This window comes from Pangasianodon hypophthalmus, chromosome 2 (genome assembly GCF_027358585.1).
Source record: "Pangasianodon hypophthalmus isolate fPanHyp1 chromosome 2, fPanHyp1.pri, whole genome shotgun sequence".
Lineage (NCBI taxonomy): Eukaryota > Metazoa > Chordata > Actinopteri > Siluriformes > Pangasiidae > Pangasianodon > Pangasianodon hypophthalmus.
Genome location: NC_069711.1, coordinates 8,613,423 through 8,637,686, shown reverse-complemented (window position 1 = coordinate 8,637,686; position 24,264 = coordinate 8,613,423). Strand labels below are relative to the sequence as shown.

The following is a 24,264-nucleotide window of genomic DNA, read 5'->3' as shown; positions in this document are numbered from 1 at the left end:
TGATTGCAGTCATTTTATTGACTCACAGGATACTGAGTACTACAGTTACAATAGTTTTACAGGAGTTGTAAACACACAACTCACTTCTTTGTCATTAAAAAACACATGATACAAAGTAAGGAAAATAAAAATATTTCAAAGCCCTGAACAGTTGAGCTACACACACACACAAAAAATAATAATAAAATAAAAATTATAGCAGAACTATGGACTGAGAAAAAAGTGTATTTCTAACCATTACAGGCACATCATGACACAAAATGGAGTTTCACTAGAAATTGTGTTAGCTCACAGAAAAAGCCTGAAGTGAGCTGCTGGCATAAACTGTGTGCATTTATTTAGTTCCTTCACTCTTATCATTCCAGCTCCTTAAACCGTGCAAACATAGCCTTCCGCACAGCCTGCTTATAGGTGGCATTGTTCCAGACAACCGCTTCCTTCTTGTGCCGCTGTTAAGAGAGTGAGGGAAAGAAATACACAAAGTTACTAAGGAGCACTAACAACTGAACAACTGTTTGTATGTATGTAGGTATGTGTTTTATATATATATATATATATATATATATATATATATATATATATATATATATATACACACACACACACACACACACACACACACACTACTGTGCAAAAGTCTTAGGCACATGCAAATAAACACTGTAAAGCAAAGATGCTTTCAGAAATAATGAAATTAAATATTTCTACATTTAAAAAAATACTGTAAAGAGTAGTAACCAGTAATAAATGAAACAAAGTCAATTTCTGGTGTGACGACCCTTTGATTTGAAAAAATAAATAAATAAAATAGTAGTCTCAGGTACAATTTGTGTAGTTTTATAAGGAAATGAGCTGTAAGTGTTACTGAGCATCTTGCAGAAGCAGCCACAGTTCTTCTGGAGACTTTGACTGTCACACTTGCTTCTTATTTTTGCAGCGAAACCCAGCAGCCTTCATTGTTTTTGTCTGAAAAGTGTCTCTTATGTAACATGCTGCTTTCTTTACTGACATACGAACATTTTTCTATAACATTGAATTTTGTGCTGAAAAACTAATGTTTGGAAATCTAAAATGTTTTTGTACTGAATCAATAATGTAGAAGTCATAAAATAAAAACCTATAACAAAGTTTGTACTTAAAAAAAAAAATAAATAAATAAAAGGGTGCCTAAGACTTATGTACATTACTGTGTGTGTGTGTGTGTGTGTGTATATATATATATATATATATATACACACACACACACAATAAATAAATAAATGGCTTGTGGTATTTTCAGGGTGTGGCTCAGACTCACCTCCGTGCTCTCCAGACCTAGCCCTGGTCTCTCATTGCCTTTGTGTGTGTCCCTGCAAGAACACAATGTTTAGGTCAAACATTAGCTAGTCTATAAAATAGATGTGTAACGCAATGCTGCTATCTGTATTTGTTTAGTGCTCCAAGTATATAACCAGAAGTGGGCAAGTTTTTTTGTTGTGGTTGCTGTTTTTGCGTTGTTTTTTTTTTTTTTTTTTTTGCTTTCATTCACAAATTATAAGAAATAGCAATTAGCCTAACAAAACTTCATTAAAGCCCTGAACGAGATGCCCTGTGGACCTTTTCTGGCAAGCTTTCTATCTTCTATTTAATAAGACTGGAGTAAGCAAGATATCCATCATTCAAAACAATAATAATAAGAACAATCAAATAATATTTTATCAGATTTACTTCAGTTTTTGGTTTGTTAGTTTGTTACATTCCAGAAAGATCAGACAAGCTATCAGAATTGACTATGAAGCTGGGATGCAGTGCTGCTGCTAATATAAATGGGGTCCATTAAACTGCATTTCATTATAATGCCAGTAAGATGATAGAGACTAATCATTTCAGAAAACACAGGAAAACACATGTAATGAATGTACAAGTTAAGATTTAATTACATGAGTATTTTAGGAGAGACCAGCAGGGATATACTGCCATGTGCATAGCACGTGGTGGTGTGCATGAGCTACATGGAGTGGTGGTTCTATAAATACAAGCATGTTTCTTCTGTTTGTACAGAAATATGGTTTTATTTTGTATGGAGTTCAGTAAGGCAGTGCTTAGGTCAGGCTACTGGAACAAACCAGTGAAGATAGACCAGGGATCTATCAGGGATGCCAGGTTCACAGGTTTCACATTGCATTGGGCTTGTTTTGGAACGAATTTGCTGGTGGAAAAAGCAAGTCCAATGTCCGTAAACATAGCCAAGCAAACAGATGGAAAGTATAGATAGCGCATCTGATGTACAGTACAGTTTCTGTTTTAAGATATATTGCAAAGATTGGGAGAAGGAAAAGGGGAGTACAGAGTGGATAAAATCTGCGTAATCCATACACTGTAAAGTCTATGCATCTCCGTTATCCAAAGCCCAAATTGTTTGGGACTATTTTTAGTTTTTTTTTTTTTGAGTGGATTTTGAGATGTTATTGAGGTGTGAAATTTGCTTAGACCATGAAATTTAAAAGATGCACTTGTGCAACTTTTTGCAAACTATTTGTATCCATATTCATTTAGAACATGTTATCTTTTCACTCCAAATAATTTATTTGTATTCGGTTACCCCTCTTCTACATAAATAAGTAAAAGTGAGTGACTGGCACATCATGCATTTGACTCATTTGGAAAATGGCTCAGCTTCTTTACAGTACAATGTGCTTAAGTGTACCTTGAACTGCTGGGCCATGTGCTTTGCTGTTTCCGTTTCTTTGCTTCAGGTGGGCTGTGAGTCTCTCTCATATGCATCTAAAGCACAGGGTACAGAGTCAGGTGACAGAACCAAAATTCAGCTGGCTACATTATTATAAGCAAGTGCATGATCATAATAATACTGTCCTTCACATAAAGGAAATGCTAACTGCTCGTCTACACGACAGGGCGTTTATGAATGTGTCCGAAGATATACAAAAAGATATCAAAGATACAGTACCATCACCATCTCACAACGGAGAGAAATGAAAAACCTTACCTCTTTTTCCTGGTTTTCCAAAGCTTCGAGCTCCCTTTTCGACTTTTTGATCTTTAAGTGAATCTCCATATTTTGCTGACATAAAAAAATAAATCAAGAGTAGGTAAGTGGAAAAACAAAAATAGTGCTCATACTCTGTCCTTTCTACCTGTTAATTGCTACACATATAGCAGCTAGTAGCTTGAGCAAGTCTGAGGAGTGGAAGTACCTTGTGCAGGTCTGAGAGCTGTTGATGGCGGATCAAGGCGTCTTTACTGGGGAACTGTCTCCTGCACAGCAGGCAGGCCATTTTCTTCCAGTCTGTCAGTTTGTCTTCTTTCTCCTGGGGCTCTGGTTGGCTCTTGGGAGGTGGGGCAGGTGCTTCATGTTTCTCATGTTTTTCTTCTTCCTCTTCATCACTTCCTGCCGCATAGTCGGCAGCTAACATGCCCAGAGAACCCATGGGCTTCTGCAAATTTAGAATGTGTGTAAACTGCGTTTAAATACAAATTGTTCATCAAGCATAATTAAGGTAATTCTGCTGAAACATGTACTTTTTGGCATCAGTGTTAGACTAGGGCTGGGTGCTAAAGCTCACCTTGGATCCCTTCTCCTCTTTCCTTGGTGGAGCAAGAGGCTTTTTGAACAAGTCGTCTCCTCCAGTGGTCTATGAAGGTGAGGGATAATGTGAAAATGAATTAATTACCACCTACCATTACCAATTAATTACCCAAAAAACCCACACACAAAAAAAATAAAAACAGCTGCCTGACCTTCCTCTCAAATACAGCGAAGGCTGCATCGGCAGCTTTGGAAGTCTTCTTCTCCTCTGCTCCAGTCCTGAGGATAGGAGATGGAGCCCGCACACTGTCCTTCTGCCGATTCTGGATCTTGGCCCAGCGCTCCATGTCTTTCATGATCTGAAGACATTAAATGTTAAAATATAGTACAAAATACATTTGATGTGACATATGCGGTTCGATTAACCCTGAAGTACAGCAAAAAGATATTTATAACAGTGTAGTAGCAGCTCAGTAAACATTTACATGGTGTACAAGTAGCACAAACGCACCTTAAATGCTGCCAGACTTCTGGGTTTGTCTTCTTTCTCCTTCTCTTTCTTTTCAGAGCGTGGCGTAGCCTCCTCGTCCTCCCTCCGCTCCGGCGCTCCCTCTGAAGGCATTTTTAGTTCCTCAGCTGCCGCAGTCTCAGCCACAGCCTCCACAGGAGCATTCGGTTTCTGAGCATCTGTACCCGAGCCTTCGCCTTCAACTGGTATATAGATCTTTGAGGTACTGTCCCAGTACAAGTACTGCTGTGTCTGAGCGTTGTAGAAATACTACAAACACACACACACAAACAGAATGCAGTGTAACTTTAACACACTATACATGAATATTCAAAGTCCAAAGTCCAAATATAATAGATACTTAAATATCCAGCTATAATATAACATTTTAACTTCTTAGGCCTAATTAACACAAGCTCTGTACAATGCCAGAATCTCATTATCCAATGTGATCTGAAAGAAAACATTTCTAGACATACTCTTGAGTTGGGGTCGTAATACAGGGTGGTCTGGGGGTCATAGTAGAAGCCGGATGTAGCATCATACAGGAACGCAGACAAATCTGGAGTGTCAGAACCTGAAATGATTCAAGACTCAAAAACTTTATCTTATTTCTCCTTGTACAGTGAAATTCTTAGTTTCATCATTCTCACAAATGTTGCCATAGAAAAATAAAGGACAAATAAAAAATAAGGAGACTAATGTTTAAAAATTGTGCAATATATTGTAGGGCGTGGGAGCAAAATAAAAAATGTCATAAAACATGAAATATAAAAACTAACAGACTTTAATAATGGTGGTGGTAAGAAAAGATACTCTGGTCATGTTTACATGAGGTGCAACTTAATGTCAAGTGATTCAAATGGATGCTGCAATAAAATGTGTTTGATGGCTGAAAAAGTGGCCCAGTAACTGCACTTCAAAAATAGTTATTCATCGACATTTTGCTGCACATATTTACAAATCAAAAAATTCAAACTCAATTCAATATTTATATGTACAGAGCTTTTAACAACGAACACTGTCACACAGCAGCTTTACAGGAATCCGGATATAAATTTGAAATTTGTCCCTCATCAGTCCCTCCAGGATTTCGCGATTTTGCAAAATGCAAAAATCAAGCAAACTCTGCAATATTCGGAGGAGCTTGCAATTTTTCAAAATTTTTTTTCAAAAAAAAACCACAGATTTGTGCCAAGACGCATCAGGTGACGTCATCACAATGCGCATTCAGCCAAAGCCCTCTTTGATTCACGTGCGTGAGTACAGCTAAAAGGTCTCATTTACCAATAAACATCACTTCGAACTTCGAATTGCCAACTTCAATTTCACCAATTCAAGTAGTTTTCCACAAAAAAAAATTTGTAGCGATGTAAGATGTAGCGATTTGTAAGATGTAGCGATGTCAAGCATTTTTGGCTTCAACAATCACAGAAGAATGCTGTGAAATCCTGACTGCTTAATGAGCAAGCCAGAGGTGAAGGTGGCAATGAAAAACTCCCTGAGACGACATGAGGAAGAAATCTTGAGAGGAACCAGACTCAAAAGGGAATCCTCATCTGGGTGACACCGAATAGTGTGATTATAAATCTTCTATTACTGTACACTATAGAGTCAAATACTGCTAATTGTGTTAACGGGAACTTGAGAATGAGCACCATTAAGAGTTTTAACTTTAAGTCTATTGTATCATAGTGAAATTATCAACTGTTCAATGATGGGAGACTAAACACAGTAATTGTAAGACGGTATGTTAGGCCAATATTTCCTTGGAAATTTTTCTTTGCCTACTCTACCATTATTACCCCTGAACGTTCATGATGCCTGTGCACATACATATATATATATTTTTTTACGTTCCAGTCAAACTAAATGAAATCTCACCATAGCTATAGTCCTCGGAACCACCAGCAGAGCCAGTGTGAGCGGGATCAGATGAAGATGCAATCTGTTGCTCTGTAGCTTCGACTGAAGGCTCTGCATACACTGCACCCTGAACAATGCCACAAAAAGTTACTAGAAAACCCTTTGCATATGATATGGATATAAGCGGATGTGGATGTGTATCAGGAACTCACTTGGTTTATGCCTGAGCCCTGTAATGAGGCTGCAGCCAGGGAGGAATCTGTATGCACGGGATCGGCAGGCGCACCCATACCTACATACACAAAAAGTGACTCTATACTATGTACCTTATTTTCAATACATTCAAGAAATGACAGTAATTTCAAAATTAGCCCTGGCCTACCTTGTGTGGGAGTTGAGATGGCTGTGTGAGATTGATTGATGTACTGCTGTTGCTGCTGTAGAAGCAAATCAACATGCATTTAAGATAAATTCCACATAAAACAGTATTAAAAAAATGGTCAGAACTAAAATAGCAACCTCCATAACATCAGGTGGGTAACCCAGAAGAGAAGTGTTCGACTTATCGTAGTCCTTCCGGTAGCTGGGGGAAAAGGCACAGTCAAAAGAAAAGAAAAAAAAATGGAACACCATACAATCACCACAGATAGAATTGTAGTCACTTTGAATATCTGGTTATGTTTTACGGTGGAACTCACTTCTGATTCTTTAGAGGTTTCGCTACCTCTGCATATACTCTAACTCCATCAATCATAATTGGACGAGGTTTGGTGAGCAGGTCTACCAACCGTGTCACGTGCTGAAAGTTGTCAAAAAGGCAGCTTGTTAAGGTCATGACAAAGACTCACTCACAAACTGAATCATAAAACATCTTCACAATTCTACCTCATGCGAGTCCATATCGACAAAGCAAAAGCATTTGGATCCAGGCGTCTTCCCTTTAACAAGGCGGACATTGCGTTCATCAAGGTAGGCAAAGGGATCCAATGACCTCAAGATTGTCTCCACTGAAGTGGTGGGCAGTATGTTCTTAATGATCATTGCTAAAAGGGTAAAGGACATGAAAAGACAACTTAACACATCATAAGCTTAAATGTAACACAGCATAAACACAAAAAGTATTTGTTGAGAAGCGTGAGAACCATCTCTGATGGTTATAAACAGAAAGTTTTCACTCATTTTATCCATATACATAATTGACCACATTAACAATATTACCATAAACAACATCCTGCAATTATTCTGAGTAGATAACTTAGTAGCTTATTTCAAAAACTTCTCACTATAGCATCATTTAAATACTCCAAAATTGAAAACACCTAGTTAGCTGACATTTCCAGCTACAATGAATTCTTAAATATACTTCCTTTACCCCACCCTACTGATGTAGGCTCACAGGATTTATTTGCAAGACCATAGGAAGGTTACAAAAATAAATACAGTTGTAAATATGTGGTGCGTTTCTCCCTTTAATTTGTAATAAACATCATAAACCTTTGAAATTCCCAGACATATAATCATACCACCAATCTTTTACATTGTTACATTCCTAACACACACTAAGAAGCATATCGAGCAAAGCCTGCACTCACTTTTGCTTTCCCTGAAAATGGGATCAGTGAATTGCTGGCTGGACCGAGGTCCTCTCTGGTGGGCCCATTCCTCAGCCCGCTTCTCCATCTCCTGCTGCTGTAGCTGCTTGTCGACCTGCTGCTGCCAGGCCTCGGGTGTCAGGGTGGAACTCCTCTGCCACCCACCCTGAGAGAGGGGCTCATTCAGGGTCTTGGCACAACCTTCCTCTTTCACTTTTGGGGGGTTGGTAAGAACCGGACATGGCAGCAGCCCATCCTGGGTAGATGGGATGGCTTTATGGGGTTGGTCCTCATGCTGCTAGCCAAAGAAAACACTATGTGATATTCAACTTCCAAACAATTCCAAACAAAGAGTTGCAATTTGCTATGAATTTACCATAGACACATGAGGCCATGTTTCTATTAGCAAAGTGTACAATAAAGGAAAAGCGTACCGGTTCTTTTGCATTTCTGTCAGGTTGAATGTACTTCAGTAAGGCAGTCTTGCTACCAACTTTAACAGATCCCTGGAAAAGAGAAAAATAATAAGTGACAATCTCTGATTATTTGACCGATATTCCCCTACAATTGCATCTGGACAAGGTTTCTTCCAGAGGCATCAGGTCAGACTCTTTAGAAGCAATTGGTAAGGACGTATGTGATGGAGACACGAGTATAACAGGTACTCAGCTCCTATAAAATTCCAGCCCTCCTCCATTTTAATATCGAGGCACTCCCAATGAAAATGAAACCTGTGCCCAATGTATGCAAAATGACCTAATGCAAGAGTTTGAGAGTTTGCACAGTGATAACACTGATGTCGAATATTTGAGAAGATAAAGTATCCTTCTGAGACCATTAATTTCACTATCAGTCCTTATGGAAAAAGGTGTTACTAAATTAGGTTAATTTATATTTGTCTAAAGCAGGTAGCAAGGAATGCTAATTAAATACAGGTTAGTAACCAAGAGTGGCAATACTCATTTATAATTACCTTTGAGGTGTTTTCCAAAAATGATCAAAATGAACAACCTGGAACACCCATTTTCTTTGTGCAAATGGTACAGACGGAGATCAAGTACAGAACATTTGATCATGAACTTGAGAACAATGGCACTTCCACTGTTAATATCTGTGCTAATGAGCAGAGGGTTGAGAGATCAAATCCTTGATTCACCAAAAAAGCCACTGATGAGCCCTTGATCAAGACACTTAATGGTTACCGTGATCTAACCCCAACTTACCTCCAAAGTCGAGATGCGTAAAAATCTTTCATATTACTGTATACTTTTTTTTTAATGACAAACTGAATGCTATCTCAAGTTTTTCCACTCACTTTTACACGTCAGTTTGCCATCTTTTTTACTATCTACATTTATGTATGCATTAACTATGTGTATCTTTGTGCATCTGTTTTTCATGAGTGGTGGAACAGCTGCAAGGTTCACAGTTCGAGCCTGAGCTTGTGGTACTGTCTGTGTTTGTATGGTACCCTGTTTGCATAGCCAGTCCACCTCCCAGGGTTTCCTCCCAGTTCTCCTGTTTCATTCCCACCTCCCAAAACAAGCTTGTGGGTGGACTCGTTATGCGCAACAGCCCCGGGGTGTGAATGTGTGTGTGTGCACGGTGCCCTCTGATGGACTGGCATTCCATCTAAGATGTATTCCCACCTCGTACCCAGTGTTCCCAGGATAGACTCCGGCTCTACCGCAACCCTGACCAGGTTAAAGCTGTTACTGAAGATGAATGAATGAAACGCTTCACATTAACTCCTTTCTTATTTGCTTTCCCACATCCTTTGGTAGCCAATGAACCTTTTATAAACCCCTTTATACAACTGCAAACTGTCCAAAAATCCTTTCACACAAAAGGATAAATTATGCTTGATTCAGTGCAAGCTCATCTAAATAGAAATGGTTTATGGGTGCTTCATGTGGACACATTTACTGAAGACATCCAGTTTGCATGTTAAACTACTACGCGGCAGGTAATGAGAGGGAATTCTAGCGATACTTGGCACAAGGTTCTACCTTGAAAGGATATTTAAGAAACATGCTTCTAATCAATTAAGAAGGAAAGCTCCGACAAATATTCCCATCTGATTTAGAAGCTATGCTCAAAAACAATATATACACAAAAATCCAGGCAGAAAAAAATGGTGAAAGCATCTTGACAGTGATGCGAGTGCGCACAATTTACTCCCAACAGGAAGGATACTGCCCATCCACCTATTACATAATTTGCCCTAGAAGGCAGCTTAAACAAAGATGCTGGAATGGAAATCTAAAACAGAAGGAGGGATCCTACAAGCTACAGGTCAGTACTACAACATCTTTAACTTTCCTTCCCATCACCACATTCAAACTTTTGCTTTCGCTCCAGCAGATGCATCAAACCAATGGAACTGCGGGTGTGGTAATTTCAGTAATAAAATTACAAGAATGTGATTCCCAAATGTCTACACAAGTGTCATGCTAGTAGAGAACAGATAAGAGTCTGTGACCTAATTTTTCAAAATAAAATTATCTAAAAGGATAAAAGGACAGTATGTTCTTGATCTAACCAGCAAACATTTATCAGCGCAAACATAAATGACACCAAACAGAAACCAACCTCTGAACCAACAATTTAATTTTCATCATCATGAATTCCCATTCCCGATATCCTCCAGGGTTAACAATGCAAAAGGTCAACATCCCAAACAAGTCAAGAAGTTTCAAAAAGAACCAAGCCTTGAAAACTACGATGTTCAAATTTTCAACCCAATGAATATCCATGTGAAGCTTTCCAGACTGAGATTCAAACATGAAAACAAACATGACAAGCAAGGACGGACAGAATTCCATATGATAAAAGGCAAGGGCTGAGAATTCTTAATTGAAAAGAAGAAAAACAGCCTGCTGTGAACGATGACGGCAAATGCCAAGACGGAATAGCTAATGAAGGCCAAGTGAGTATGGAACAACTTGCTGGTCTTGTAAAGTAGCAATAACTGTACTGGAGACCACCACAGTGCCGATTTTTGAATTGATGAAACAAGTGGTGATGAAAGAAGTCAGTAAGAAGCTGGGAGGATGTGTGAAGAACGACTGATGCCGTAGCATCATAAAGAAACGGAAGCAGTGCATCACTGCAAACATGAACCTGCTCGCCGCAACCCATCAGATGATAAAGTCATCAAATGATAAAGTGACCGAACGCTGATTTAAAAGGAGAAGGTGAAATTGAAGACGTTAAACCACGCAAGTCCATTATCAGGTAACGTTTGGTAACTTCGACAAATGGATAACATCAACAAATGCTTAAAAATATTAAATCTGAATGTTTACCCAGATGAGCCACAAAGTTTTAGATTCCCACCAAAAATGATGTTAAGTTTTAAAAATACTCTTGACAAAAATAATATGATTAAGATGGGAAAAATTCACAAAAGATAATGTGTTTGCTATTTCTTCTGTGCAATATATTGCCATTACAAACTTACATAAGCATAAAAATGTTCAGTCCTTGTTTCATGCCACGCAAGCTGATTGAAGGAAAACCTTAATCCATTTAATGGATATATAAATGGGCTGCTTTCTTTTTGACTGCTAATGCTTTCATATGTGTGGTATCTTATTTAGAGGATAAAGGCGCTTTGAGTATTCCCATGTGCCCCTCCCATGTGCTGACCACCCATCCCACCCTTGGCCCTGCCCCAGCCCAAGCCTTCTTTGATTGAAGACACAGCTGCTGTAGAGGGACAAGAATGGGCCACCTGGTTGGACTCCATGAAGTGGACAGCATCCTCGATGTTTAAAAACTCCACATAGGCCGTATCGGAGCTGTAACCTGGGGACAGCATTTGAAATACAAATGGGTCTGTGTTAGTTAATTCCAGTAAATAGATAAAACATAAAAAAAAAATCACGGTGAATATAACAGCGACCTATTCTCTTACAATCCATACATTTAGTCGTCTTAGTGGTGACCATCAGAATTGCACAAGAGCTCTTTGCTTTCAGTAATTGAAAAGCAAATCATACAAAGAATTGTTTTACTTAATGCAGCTTGCAACAGGGTAAATGTAAGGTCATTGTGCTTTGTGTCTGATGTTGCCTGAAACAGTGTAACGCATGGTTGATCTGTTGTGGCACAACCTGCAGAAATTCACACCTAAATATAGCTCACATACCTGATTGCAAATTTGCATGATCATGTAAACAATTCAGGTGTTCAAAACTGAACATGAATTACCATATATGAGGTCTGCTGTTGAAAAACACAAAACTGGCCAAACCGTCATCGCAATGTGTTAAACAGGGTTTATATGTGTAGGGGATTCCTCCGAGCTCCAAAGTTACTAGTCACAGACACTTTGGGCATTCTTAAGACAGACAAGATCCAGTATGGAAACATTTTCTTGTTTAAGACCCTTAACAATATTTAACTCATAAAGACGCAATAAAAAATAGGAACTTAATAAATTGGATATTGTACCTTTCAGTAACTTGTAAAGAGCCCCAATTTAACCAATTGTCAAGCAAATACATAAAACCATTTCATTGTGTTTAAGATTTTTGCAAAAAAAAAATTAAAAAATTAAAAATCATTATTGGCCTAATTTAATGTTCAAACAACTCAGAGGTCAACCAAAAAGAGGCCACATGTGACAACCTCATATCTTACTAAGCAGTAGGTGGTGTCATGTGTGTGTGATCACCACTTCCCAGCAGTGCATTGGAAGATCTGCTAAACCCACAAACCATTTTAAGATGGAAGGTGCTAAGAGAGAACTGCACAAGCTCCAGCACAAGACGAAAAAGGACGAGGGACAGGAAACCAATTGTTTTAACAAGCAAAATGGCAGTATAATCGAAAAACTAAGGTGTCTATGGTGCGGTAAATGGTTACAAGAAAACCGTAATGAGCGCAGGATTCGAGGAGCGAAAGGCGAAGTGTTGCGAATGTTATAGAAAATTTTAATTGCGAAATCTCACCTGGAACAACATCCTTTATTTTCATGCCTTGCATTGGCACTCCATCCCGAACCGCAAAGGCGTCCAGTATCTATGAAAGGAAAATTTCTTTTATAGTCAGAAATTTTTTTGTAAGATGAAAAAAATGGAAAAGTGGAAAACAAATATAATTCACAAACTACCTGCTGCATTGTAGCAGTTTTGGGAATTCCAGAGATGGCAATGGTATTTGAGATCTTATCCTGAACACTGGCATTCCTGTAATCCTGATCCTGTGCAAAATTTTAAAGTTTGGACTTCATATTGTCACAACGGTCTACAAGAAACCTGCAAATGCTGGCAACGACTCTGCAAACCAAACTTCATTAAAAAGTCATAGCATCACTTCCAAGCTGGCGAAAACAGTTATGAGAATTGTAAAATAAATATTCTGAACATTTAAGTTCTAAATTTCACTACAATAAATGCCATTTTCAAAACAATATAGACAAAATAAAGGCACCGACCTGAGAACCCGAGGCATTTGATCTTTCGGGTGGAGCTGATTTGGGTGATTTCGTGTTCTTTTCTGGCCTCTGAAGATCCTCAAGGATATAGTCGTATTTTTGTGCAGAACTGGTCCTGTAATCAATGTCTCCGTAATCCTGGTCTCGTCTTCCCTCTCTGTTACTCGGTGGATCTCTTGGCCCGGGCATAATATTCCCTTTCTTTTGACCCTCATCAAGAGGCATATCTTTTCCCTTGAAGTTTCCTTGATCAACTGAGAAATGACTCTCTTTGACTGACAGGCCCTTTTCTGGAAAGAATGGGTGTCTTCCCCCTGATTGTACGGTGCTGTCAGGCTTTTCATCTCTTGACCAGTGTTGACTATCTTTGTCTTTGCTTGGGATATTTAGACTGGGATTCAGTGGTAAGAGTGGTAGTTTCTGAGGGACTGAGTGAGATGGATCTCTGCCTGGGACATCAGTTTGAATCTTGTCCCAGCTTTGGATTGTAGGACCCTCTCTTTCTGATCGAGAAAACTCTAAAGTGCCACGATCCTTAGTTGGAATCTCCACCGATGGCCGCTCTCTATCTTTGAACTGTGACGGTTCTCCTAACTCACCTTCCTTGCCAAGTCCAGGTGGAAATCGCTTCTTCACCTCTCTGGATAAATTTGAACTTCTATTCATTCGCCTGCACCACTCCTCTGAGAGGGATTTACCATCTTCCCCTCTAAACCCAGACCTGTTCTCATTTTGTTCGGGAAATTCTCTGTCCCTCAGAGTTGGTTCACCTACTTGAAGCATGTCTTTCTCTGGACCTTGCCGATCTAGAGGCAAATCAGGTCTTCCCCTGAGATTCATACCATCATTACCACGAAACATCTGAGGAGAGCGATCCCTAAAATCACCTGATGGTCCCATTCGATTTCTAAAATCCATATCGGATTCAAACCTTCCTCGTGGAGTCAAGGGAGGGGCGCAACCTCGTCTATCAAAGTCCGCTGACCTTTCCCGGGGAGGCATATCCATACTAAATCCATCAATGTCATTCATGCCCATCTGTGACCGCTCTCTTTCTCTTATATGGTCATTTCTGTCCATAGATTCCATAGCAAGCCTTCTCCTAATATCCATGGGTGACATGTTGAAACCAGGCATGTCCATTCGAAATCTGTCCCTCTCCCTCATGTCCATGAATTGATCTTCAGGCCCCCTCATGTTCCTAACTTGCATGTCCCTGCCACCCATTTCAATAGGAGGCCGACCCTGCCCTATATAACCAGGTGTGTTTTGCTCCATCTCAAAACGTCTTCTAAAATCTACCTCATTTTCAGGCATGAAAAAGTCTCGAGGAGAGTCTCTTCCTCTGTCAAGAAGACCCATGTTTCGTCCCACCATATCCGGCGGGTAGTCAAATCTCCTCATGTCCATGGGTGGTCGGTCCTGAGCTCCCATATTCATTCCTTCTCGTCCTCTGAAGCCAGGCATTGGTCCATTTCTTCCTTCAAACATCTCCCCACGTGGGTCCCCACTGCAATGATACCATGTGCTTTACCAGTGTCTATCAAACTTTGCAATAAATTTGCACATAATGTGAAACCTAATGTGTGCAGAGCAAAGCAGATTCAGTTAAGCTGTAACATCACACGTAATAAGCTGGAGATTCTGCTGGCATCATGTTAAATTTTCAACTTAATATTTAATAATATTAATAACCTTAATATTTCAACTTAAAACGTTCTCTTTCTCTTTGCTCTGTAAAAACCCTTCAGGTATTACATTGTCATATGCAACACTTATAAAAATAAGTGTAGAACAAAAACATTTGTATGGCACAAGATTCGGAAGTGTCAAATACACAATTATAAAAGCATTAAGTATTACTGCATATATGAAAGAAATTTTATAAAGTGTTATAATCATGTAAAATAGCATGCTTTACATTACCGACATAATATCACTTCATAGTTATAGATGATTTTGAGAGTGCTTCCTCCCATTGGCTGGAATTTCAAGTTATGTGAATCACTGATTGCTACACAGACTACTGTTAGCTAGTTTATTTGCAGATATAAAGAACCATGTCATAGTGACACTTAAGCTATTGCTAGCATTCAATGCTTAGCCAGCGCACATCAGGACGTAGAGCTTCCTGTGATCAGACCACTAGTGATGCCATGCAAATATCAACGGTAGGCATGTGGCCCAGGCCGCCCTGCTCATGATCCAAGAGCCAAGGTTTGGCTGAGTCAGTCCAACACCTCCTTTAAAGCTCTTAATAAAATCGTTGCACTGTGGCATAGTGAATTGCACAAAAGACTGCATTCAGTGCTGCAGGTTCAACATCAGTAATCAATCAATCCCACTTGGTGCATGCACATGGTGGCTTTAATGGCTTGTTTATAGTCTCACGAGAGATTCAGAGTCATTTTCCTGCTGAGGCTAGAGCTGAACATGGCAGCTCAGCTTCCTGAATCAATTTCAAACCTGGAAAAAACCTCCCATATGAGGAACGGGATGGAAAGATTACTGGGCTATAAGCAGAGCTCTGTTGAGGGACATGAGCTTCCGCACTGAGAGCTCCCAGTTGCAGAACAAAAGATTTCAGCTGAGCCACATCTGCCACCAGGCCATCCATATTCCCTGAAAGCGAGTCAAGTTGCTCTGTGGAATTCTTACTATTAAATTAGAAAATTATTAAACGAGTAAATTATTGCTGTGTGAAGACAAGATTGTACATGTTTACATGGATCCCAGTTTGCTGAAGAAATGTAAAATCTAGACAAATACCAGAAGCAATTCTATAAACGTTATAATATACGCATGATATTACATCCTCATGATATTCAAATGCAATCAAATACTATAAATTGAAACTAACTGAAAGGTTATGATATTGTTATTTCTGTTGAAATATTTAGTACTATTGATATGTTTATTCATATACCCATGTAAATGTCCATTTATGACATTTGGTGCATTAAAGGTGCATTAGGTAAGATTTATTTATTTTGAGAAAAAAAAAAAAAGGGTCTCCAACAGTTAAATGGGTGGAGTTGGATAAGATTTAACCAGTTTCGACCAAGGTACAACTCTATAAACATGCAACTTCTCCTCATAACGATGTATGAGGACGTGAAGAAGCATTGGGGGTGTGTCTATAAAGTGACTGACAAGAAGCCAATCCAAATACAAACAAATATCCTGGACCAGAAGGAAGGTTTTCAAGCTGTTTTTTTTTTCCAGCTACACAATATACTTCTTCTGAGACAATGGTATATACGATTATTTTTTATCTATGTAATTTTCCACATTTTTTGCAACACTTTAAAAAATACTAACCATTGCACCTTTAATGTAGAAGCTTCCAAAGGAATTGTGATGCATCTAAAAAAAAAATTTTCCCATCCCTATTGAGAATAAACATTTTGATTGATCTTACCAAAAGGGCATCCCCCCTCGTGGTCCAGATCTTGAACCATTCCACATGATGGTTCAACGTCTCAGCTTACACCAGCCTCTTCAGTGCAAAACGCTGTTCTCCTGCAAACGTGCTTCCATTATTACTCGAATCTGTGATTTATGATTAATATATAGCCCACTTTTGGTTTTGTAACATGCAGAACAACAACTTGAACTGAGGCACAACAGAGTACATATAAACTCAACTCACACTAAGGTTCACATCTAGAACAAATCTATAAAGAACAATTAATCTGGCAATTTCCGAAGGGTTGGTTCTCCTTGTACATGCCACAAATACGTTCACGCACATGTTGAGAGTTTTAAGAGATTACTGTTTTAGAGTGGTTTTTTTTTTTCCTGACTTCTTATTATTCCTATTGATAGTGTAGATCTATATAAACTCAAAAATACAGAGGAGTAATGATCTGAACATCCTACTACATGACATTCTTTTCATATCCACATGGTGTGTGGCTTGAGTGTGCTTTCTTTTGCGCAATTAAAAAATTTCAAGCTGCTCAGAGCCCATGTACACAGTTTACAAACGAACGTGTAGAAGACCTGCAGATTTACAAGAATGTGACAACACAATCATTCAAAATTACAGTTACAGTACCTTGTTACTCTTCACAGTGAAGTTATTAATGTTGACACTACAGTTATTAACAGTGTATATATTTATATATACATATGTATATATTTAAGATAAGCATATATTAGTACAGGAGTACAGTATTTCATCACACACTGACCTTTAGCACACTAATAAAACAGTAAAATAATAAATGACACTTGCTGCCCATGTATTAAATATAACCTGGCGTTATTGTCATTTGTTCCTTTTTTCCATGGAAGAGGTTTCTGAGAGTAAACGTGCTGTAATTTACTTTAAAAACACAGTAAACAGTGATAGGTGAGTGGGAAAGCATTGGGGATGTTAATGCCATGGGCTGGAGAAAACTGTTTAAGCAGTAAGCATACAAGTTCATGTCTCCCATCACTTCGAATGTGAAGAAATGTATTAAACAGACCAGAGAGCATTACACAAGCGAGTATTATATCAGATAGTAAAGAAATATTCCAATTTAACACTGCCCCATTTGTGCAAAGAAATGCAGGTTGGTAGGAAAGCTTGCCCTATTCCGACCAATCGTTACAGTCTGTATGCAATCCCCATAGTATCCACTGAAAGGGGGAAAACGTCTTTATAGTGAACGGTCACCAAACCTAGTCCACCTTTCAGAAGAGTTCACCTCCAACCCTGATTAAAGACATCTTATTCAGATCATCACTCCACTTCATTAGCTGGATCAGAGGTGTTCGAGCAGAAGCAGGGATGGTGATCCCTGGAGGAGGAAACACTATTTTTCTTCTTTACTCTTGAACCTTTACTTCTCCGGTTTTTACACAGCAAAAGCTTCCCACCAGAATGACTCAATTTGTATGACTAGCTATGCTGGATATCTGACTGTATAACAGGGCTGCATGATATTGAAGAAAAATGCGATATGTGATAACTTGTTAAATAATGCAGTATGCGATATGATAATGCTATAAGTGTGTAAAACCAATTTAAATTTCACACACACACACATGTAGTTATATATTAAAAAACTGAAAATGACATAACCAACATTCATGTTGTTTTGAGGAAAAGAAAGCATTCTCTGCTTCACCCTAAAACTTTGACTTTTCACAACTTTCTGAACTATTAAAATCATTCAATTATCGCAAGCCCTTGTGATATCATATCGCGATATTTCGATATATGGCGCAGCTCTACTATACAACTGACGAATCTTACAAAAACAGCCAATCACCCATAACACACTGCATCACATCACATCACATCCCCAAAGGCTAACTAGCAAACATCAGTGTGCTGTTGTGGTTATGTCTCAAAACACTTGCGTACACTGATAGCTAACTAAACCATTTATCACAAGATCTCTCTCTCTCTCTCTCTCTTTCTCTCTCACACTCACACACACTCCTGTAATCACTCGAGCTTCATTAATCTGATCTGAACCCGACCTTTTGCTAGTTAGCACAGAGCTTGGACCCAGCTAACGTTAGCCTAGCGGCTAAACAGCTACTGTATAAACCAGCTGGAGCTATCGACTAGTGCTCAAAACTGAATTCAGTCCACCTTAGCAAACATAGCTAACTATAAATTCAGGTATTGAGCTAATTAATAAGACGTTAAAGTAACGGACAGGAGGCTAGCAATCTGCGTTAGCTAACAAGACTTCCACAACTAGCTAGCTATTCACTAGGCTAGCCACAATTACTGGACTAGCAAGATACTTTGTCTAAAACTCGACGTCCACGAACTTTCAGTGCAAATTTTCCCGGATAGGAAAATATTAATTTAAAAAAAAAGTTTAAACGAACACAAATCAGTGATGGAACTAACCTTTGCTGCGTTGCTATCCAGACTGTTCACAACGCGACCGGAAACGACTGAACAAGAACAACACCGCACTTCCGGGAGAGGTGGGGGTTTAGTCGTCATCACTCATTTTAGGCACACATATCCAGCAACCAGAGGATTAGCTGTACTGATCTTGTAGTCAACATTTTTATCAAGTAAACCTGCTCTATACAGTATAGGTGCACTTCCTATACAATTACTGCTTATACCCTTTCACAATGTGTCACACCCATCTCTACCTCATCCATCATCCATCCATCATCCATTCATCCATTTTCACAGCGAGCCTGGAGTCTATCCCAGGGGACTCGGGGCACAAGGCAGGGGACACCCTGGACGGGGTGCCAATCCATCGCAGGGCTTAATCACACCCACACTCATTTATTCACACACTACGGACAATTTAGCTACACCAGTCAGCCTCCAGCACATGTCTTTGGACTGGGGGAGGAAACCGGAGAACCCGGAGGAAACCCCTAAAGCACAGGGAGAACATTCAAGCTCCGCGCACACAGGACGGAGGGAATTAGGGAATTAAGCTCCCAACCCTGGATGTGTGAGGCAACAGTGCTAACCACTAAACCACCTTGTCCCCCTATCCATCAATGAGACAGAGAGAGAAAAAGAGACAACCACTGAGTTTGTATTAGGATTTTGGCCCATTATCAGCACAGTAGTGACACCTGGTAGTGTGTGTGTGTGTGTGTGTGTGGTGGTGGTGGTGGTGGTGGGGAAATACATTGTGTGTTCTTACATAACACTTTACCTACCTTGTTGATCCACTCTGTAGGTTTACAGTTATAGAGCCTATTGAAGACTATAACTCAAATTTTGTGTAAATATATGGTCAGTGGTGGTACTGTGGTTGATTTCCATTAATTTTTTTTTAATGCTGTCAATCCCAGTCTGTCATAATGTACACACCTCTTTTACACCACTGTAGAATAAGAGCATACCTATCTGTTCACTCTCTGTCGAGCTGGATGTGTTCTCCTGGTGCCTGCTGTGATGCTGGTGCATGATCCTGACACATGTCTACTGCTTCTCCCACCCTCCAGACCTGCCTGATTTATCCTGATGCTCTACTTCAGCTTGGAGCTTCTGCAGTTGTGACTCACTCTCTGCTGCTGTGGTTGGTCTCATGTGGATACATTAAAAAATGCACACCATCCTAAAACAATTGATGTTAAAAGACTCACCTGTTATTCATGTAAGAAAAATAAATAAGCCTCAATGTTTTGGGACACACATCATCTGTTTTGCTGTTATCAAATGCCATAAAGTAGATCAAATGCCAGTAAGCAGAGTTACTGATATCAAGTAGAATTTTTTAGCCCTCCCATTCAGTATTGTGACTAGCCATCATGGGTATGCCTGCTTGAGTGCCCTTTGATTAACTTTTTCCTTATCTTTTTCCTTCTTACTGGCTCCCGGTGAGGACACAATGTAGAGGATTTTTTTCTGCACCATTATCATTATTGTCCCTAGCACTTTTCAAAACTGTTACGCCCATGTACCTACATAGCCAAACTAAAAATGAGCTTTGTATTACAAGTTTTTCCAGCCTTGATATTTGAATATTTTTACCTTAAAGAACTCTGGAATAATGGGAAAATTCACATGTATATTCTAGACTGAAAGATGCATATAATCACAACATAGTAGGAATATTGGACTAATACTGTGATATAACAGGCCTAAACCAAACGACTATTAACTGATTTGGAAAGCTTCAGATGTTTGGTTGGTAATAACTTGGGCTATTGATTGGAAGGTTGTAAGTTCAAATCCCATCACCATGGTGCCACTGTTGGATCCTTGAGTAAGACTCTTACCCCTCAACTGTTCAGTTATACCATCTCAACTGGCTTGAATTAAAACATCAGCCAAATGAACAAATGTAAATATGAAAGGCTGAATGATTTATAGCTAACAGCATGCAGCAATCCAAAATTATGTCATGCTAATGATTAAACCTCTTGCAGTCTGTTTTCACCTGTACAAACTTGAAGGAACTGTTCCCATGTTCCTACTGCTGCATTTGATTAAAGCTCTCTCTCTCTCTCTCTCTCTCTCTCTCAGCTTAAATAACGAACAGGACTGAACACTTAGCCTAAGCAATGTCTTTATTAGAGATGCAATTCAAACACAAACATGATACTTATAAGGGTGAGTCTGCTGTTGAAAGTGTGTTAGTTACTGCATTGATACATTAACAGAGAATAGACTCAGCATAGACTAAATATGTTAAACTAATACATAAACAAATCATTTAAAAAAACTACCAAATGAAATTAGTGACTTGTTAAAATGGCTACAACAATGTAATCAGTTGTTAAAAATAAATCTAAGTTTTGTTAAATGAAAAGGAACTAATTGCGAAGTACAATAATGTCCTAAAGTATAACTAAAACAGAACACTGAGCATGAAACAATGATGTAAATTGCTCAACAATCTGTATGAAATATGGCAAGTGGCCCTCCACATCACCAGTATGGCAGTTTCACAGTATCACAGCAATAGAGATATTGCTCAGTTTGTACTGCACATTAAACAGAATCCATTAACAACCCACTGATGGACTTGTTTTTCTTACTAACTACACAATGACAACTGTATTCGGTATATTATGCATTTCTCTGTGAAATGCAGTACATATATCTACCACATCTACACAACAAACATAATTTACAGTCAAATTCAATCAAACTAGGTCTTAAGTCAATGTGTAGTGTATTTGATCCAAATGTAAATGGTAATGAAAACACCAATCATGTCAAAGATGATGTAAACTACTGAACTAGTATTAAATTTTTTCCTTAGACAGCAAACTGTTAAAAGGTCCAATGGTATGCTTTATCTATTTGGCAAAATGTCTTAGATTTTAACAATAAATAGTAAAAGCTTGATTGAATTTGACATTTTAACCTCATTAAGAAAATATAAAATACATGTGAAGACAAAGGTTTATGTGCACAGAATAGATTCATTACAAAACATCAAGATCAATAAAGACACATGCACATATTTTTTTTTTTATTAAGCAATCATCTCTTCTGAGAGACAACTAGCCAACTTGAAAGCTTAGAGTTAGACATACAGTAAATTTATGGCACATGAAATGGGTGTCATTTATTAATCTTTTAGTAAATGTGTTTAAATAATTCTTGACAGATTTACAAGTTTTCATAATGCTGATTTTCTCTGTACTCATGTGAGTATGTTGATAAATGCCAATCACCAAATTACCAAGCATGTTCATGGCACAGCTGATTTACATTTAGTGACTTCCTTAAAACCCCATAAAAGGCAAAGCACAGAGAGCTGAAAATGACAAAATGCTGACCAAGTGGCAAAAGAGCGCCTCCGAAGTGCGGCGAAAGAGCGCCTCTTAAGTGTGGTGAGTGCTAAATCTTCCAGTAATGCAGCTCAGCCACCGCAGTGTGTCGCCTACCATACAGTAGACATACACTAACTCTTCCTCCTTTTACAGTATAGGGTGTCATTTCATTTGTCCTAATTCAATTGCTAATTTTATTTGTCTTCATTTTTGGATTTGCTTTGGATTGCTTTCTTTCTTGCCATTAATATGAAACGACTGAGTTTCAGAAAATCGTCATTAAAAATTCTGCGTGCAATTGAAATAAAAAAAGCGATTTAAACTTGAAAGCGTAATCCATATTTAAAATTTGTGCTAATAATATTATTTGAAACCGAACAATCTGGGGTAACATTACTAAGTCTCCTTATAGGCACAAATTTACATGAACTCAGGAGCGCTCATAGGATATGAGTGTTTTTACGAACTAACTGGAGTTTCATGAATAATGAATTTCTTGTGTAAGTGCCCTTGTGAAAGATTTATGAATAAATTCATTCAAATCCACGCTGAGAAATCAGGCCCAATAAGCGTAAATGCCACCAAGACAGACAAAGGCATCAACATGAGATGAACAGAGTAAAAGGCATTTGTACAGCAAGAAATAACAGAGAATACTGACACTTAACAGTGCAGTATTAAGGATGTTTACACATAAAAGACATCAAATCATTAAATGAGAGTCATTACCACACGTCACTGTAACCCCTGTTATTATTTCTATAGCTGTTTTACGTTTGACACATCAGTAAGAATGCTATATGTTTGTGTTTTGAGTCACTAGAGAGTAAAAGGTGATTTATTCTCAGACACTGGCAGGAAAGATATACAGCAGATTTTCACTTTCAAAGAAAAATTAGAACTTAAGGTTAGACACAAGTCGTAACGGGAAATTCCATTTTTCAGCAACATACTAACATCATGATAGGTAAATCTTATGCAGTTAGGCATGTAAACTGCATCATTTTCCTTTCCATTTTCTATGTTTCATTTATTCGTTTTTCAATTGTTCATTTATTAGGCTACTTTGTCCCTACATCCATCTAAATATGAACAGGAAGCAAAATTGCATTTTGCTTATAATTTTATTTTATTTACAAACTGTTCCTCTAAATTTTTAGACTGTACTTGACATGAACTAACATGAACTAATGCTCCATTTTAAATATGATCCCTTTGTCATTTTATGTTACTCTAAACAGTTTGTAAGTAGATATGAACAATTCAAAAACGTACAAACAGGGAAGGATATGCAAACGAAATGATTATGAGTAAATGGCTCTCTACAAGTTAGCTTCACTTGACCAGTGATTTTCAATATGTCTTCCATTCTAAAATGAGTGTGTTTGCCTTTGTGTACATCCATGTTAGCCATTCTGCTCTTCTCTGGTCTCCGCACTAAGCTGCAGTGGAGCAGGAATCTCTCCATTACACCGTGCTGGAGCCTCTCCTGCTCTTATTTCCTGAAGCTCAACGGTGCTGCAGGGAGGTTCAGGGGTTGCAGCCATGGCAACTGGTGTGCTGCTCGGAGTCACTGATCCTGCCGATGCTCCTAGAGCTGGACTCGAGGCTCCAGAGTCACTCTGATCTGGAGCTCGGAGCCTCTTCATTAAAGTGGTCACACGGACTGCTTTCTGCATCAAAGAAGACAAAACATACTGAATTGTGAGCGAAATGTGGACTTATGTTGAAAATAATGAGAGGAAATTGTACAAGCATTTATTGGCAACATGATCTAAAATGACTGTTTTACCTTCCATTTTGCTTTCGCAAAGTTCTTCTCAATCTGAGCACACACACCATCTTTAATATTCTTGTCGGAAGCAGCATTCCCAGATATCCTAAATAATGAATGTATTAAAAGACAAATACATTTCCTCAGAAGCATATGAGATTTCCAAATTGCAGTAATGGGGCAAAATTCAAACAGCATAAGATATCTAAAGAGGGTTCTTACCACTCATGGCTGATTGCCTCCTGTGCAGTCAGTCTTTGGTCTTGATCCACTTCCATTAAAGATGCAACTAGACTTTTAGCTAGAATGCAGAAACATATTTTTATTTTAACAGTA

General features: G+C 38.6%; 2 protein-coding genes across 3 annotated transcripts in view; both read right to left on the bottom strand.

Annotated features, from left to right (window-relative positions):
- LOC113536005 (RNA-binding protein 6) lies at nt 1–18,922 on the bottom strand. 2 transcript variants are annotated; one of them, XM_026929661.3, is made up of 23 exons: nt 18,796–18,922; nt 16,357–16,457; nt 12,936–14,445; nt 12,612–12,701; nt 12,451–12,520; nt 11,229–11,302; nt 7,927–7,998; nt 7,493–7,790; nt 6,786–6,943; nt 6,599–6,699; nt 6,420–6,483; nt 6,283–6,337; nt 6,113–6,192; nt 5,919–6,027; nt 4,514–4,611; nt 4,038–4,304; nt 3,739–3,885; nt 3,564–3,632; nt 3,195–3,434; nt 2,987–3,061; nt 2,687–2,763; nt 1,298–1,349; nt 1–449 (listed from the first exon to the last, which is right to left on the bottom strand). In XM_026929661.3, exons 2-23 carry the CDS (start codon nt 16,401–16,403, stop codon nt 357–359), a joined length of 3,846 nt encoding a protein of 1,281 aa, XP_026785462.2. In that variant the 5' UTR covers nt 16,404–16,457; nt 18,796–18,922; the 3' UTR covers nt 1–356. The 2 variants fall into 2 exon arrangements, with proteins under 2 accessions (XP_026785462.2, XP_026785472.2); XM_026929671.3 differs by having other exon boundaries at nt 7,493–7,787.
- A 2,007-nt stretch (nt 18,923–20,929) lies between these two features.
- Nucleotides 20,930–24,264, bottom strand: part of camkva (CaM kinase-like vesicle-associated a) — a 37,393-nt gene continuing 34,058 nt past the window's right edge. Inside the window, exons 9-11 of the mRNA XM_026930251.3 lie at nt 24,151–24,229; nt 23,947–24,034; nt 20,930–23,827 (exon numbers count right to left, since the gene is read on the bottom strand). Coding sequence (XP_026786052.1) covers nt 23,561–23,827; nt 23,947–24,034; nt 24,151–24,229 — 434 coding nt within the window. The 3' untranslated portion in view covers nt 20,930–23,560. The remainder of the gene's footprint in view (nt 23,828–23,946; nt 24,035–24,150; nt 24,230–24,264) is intronic.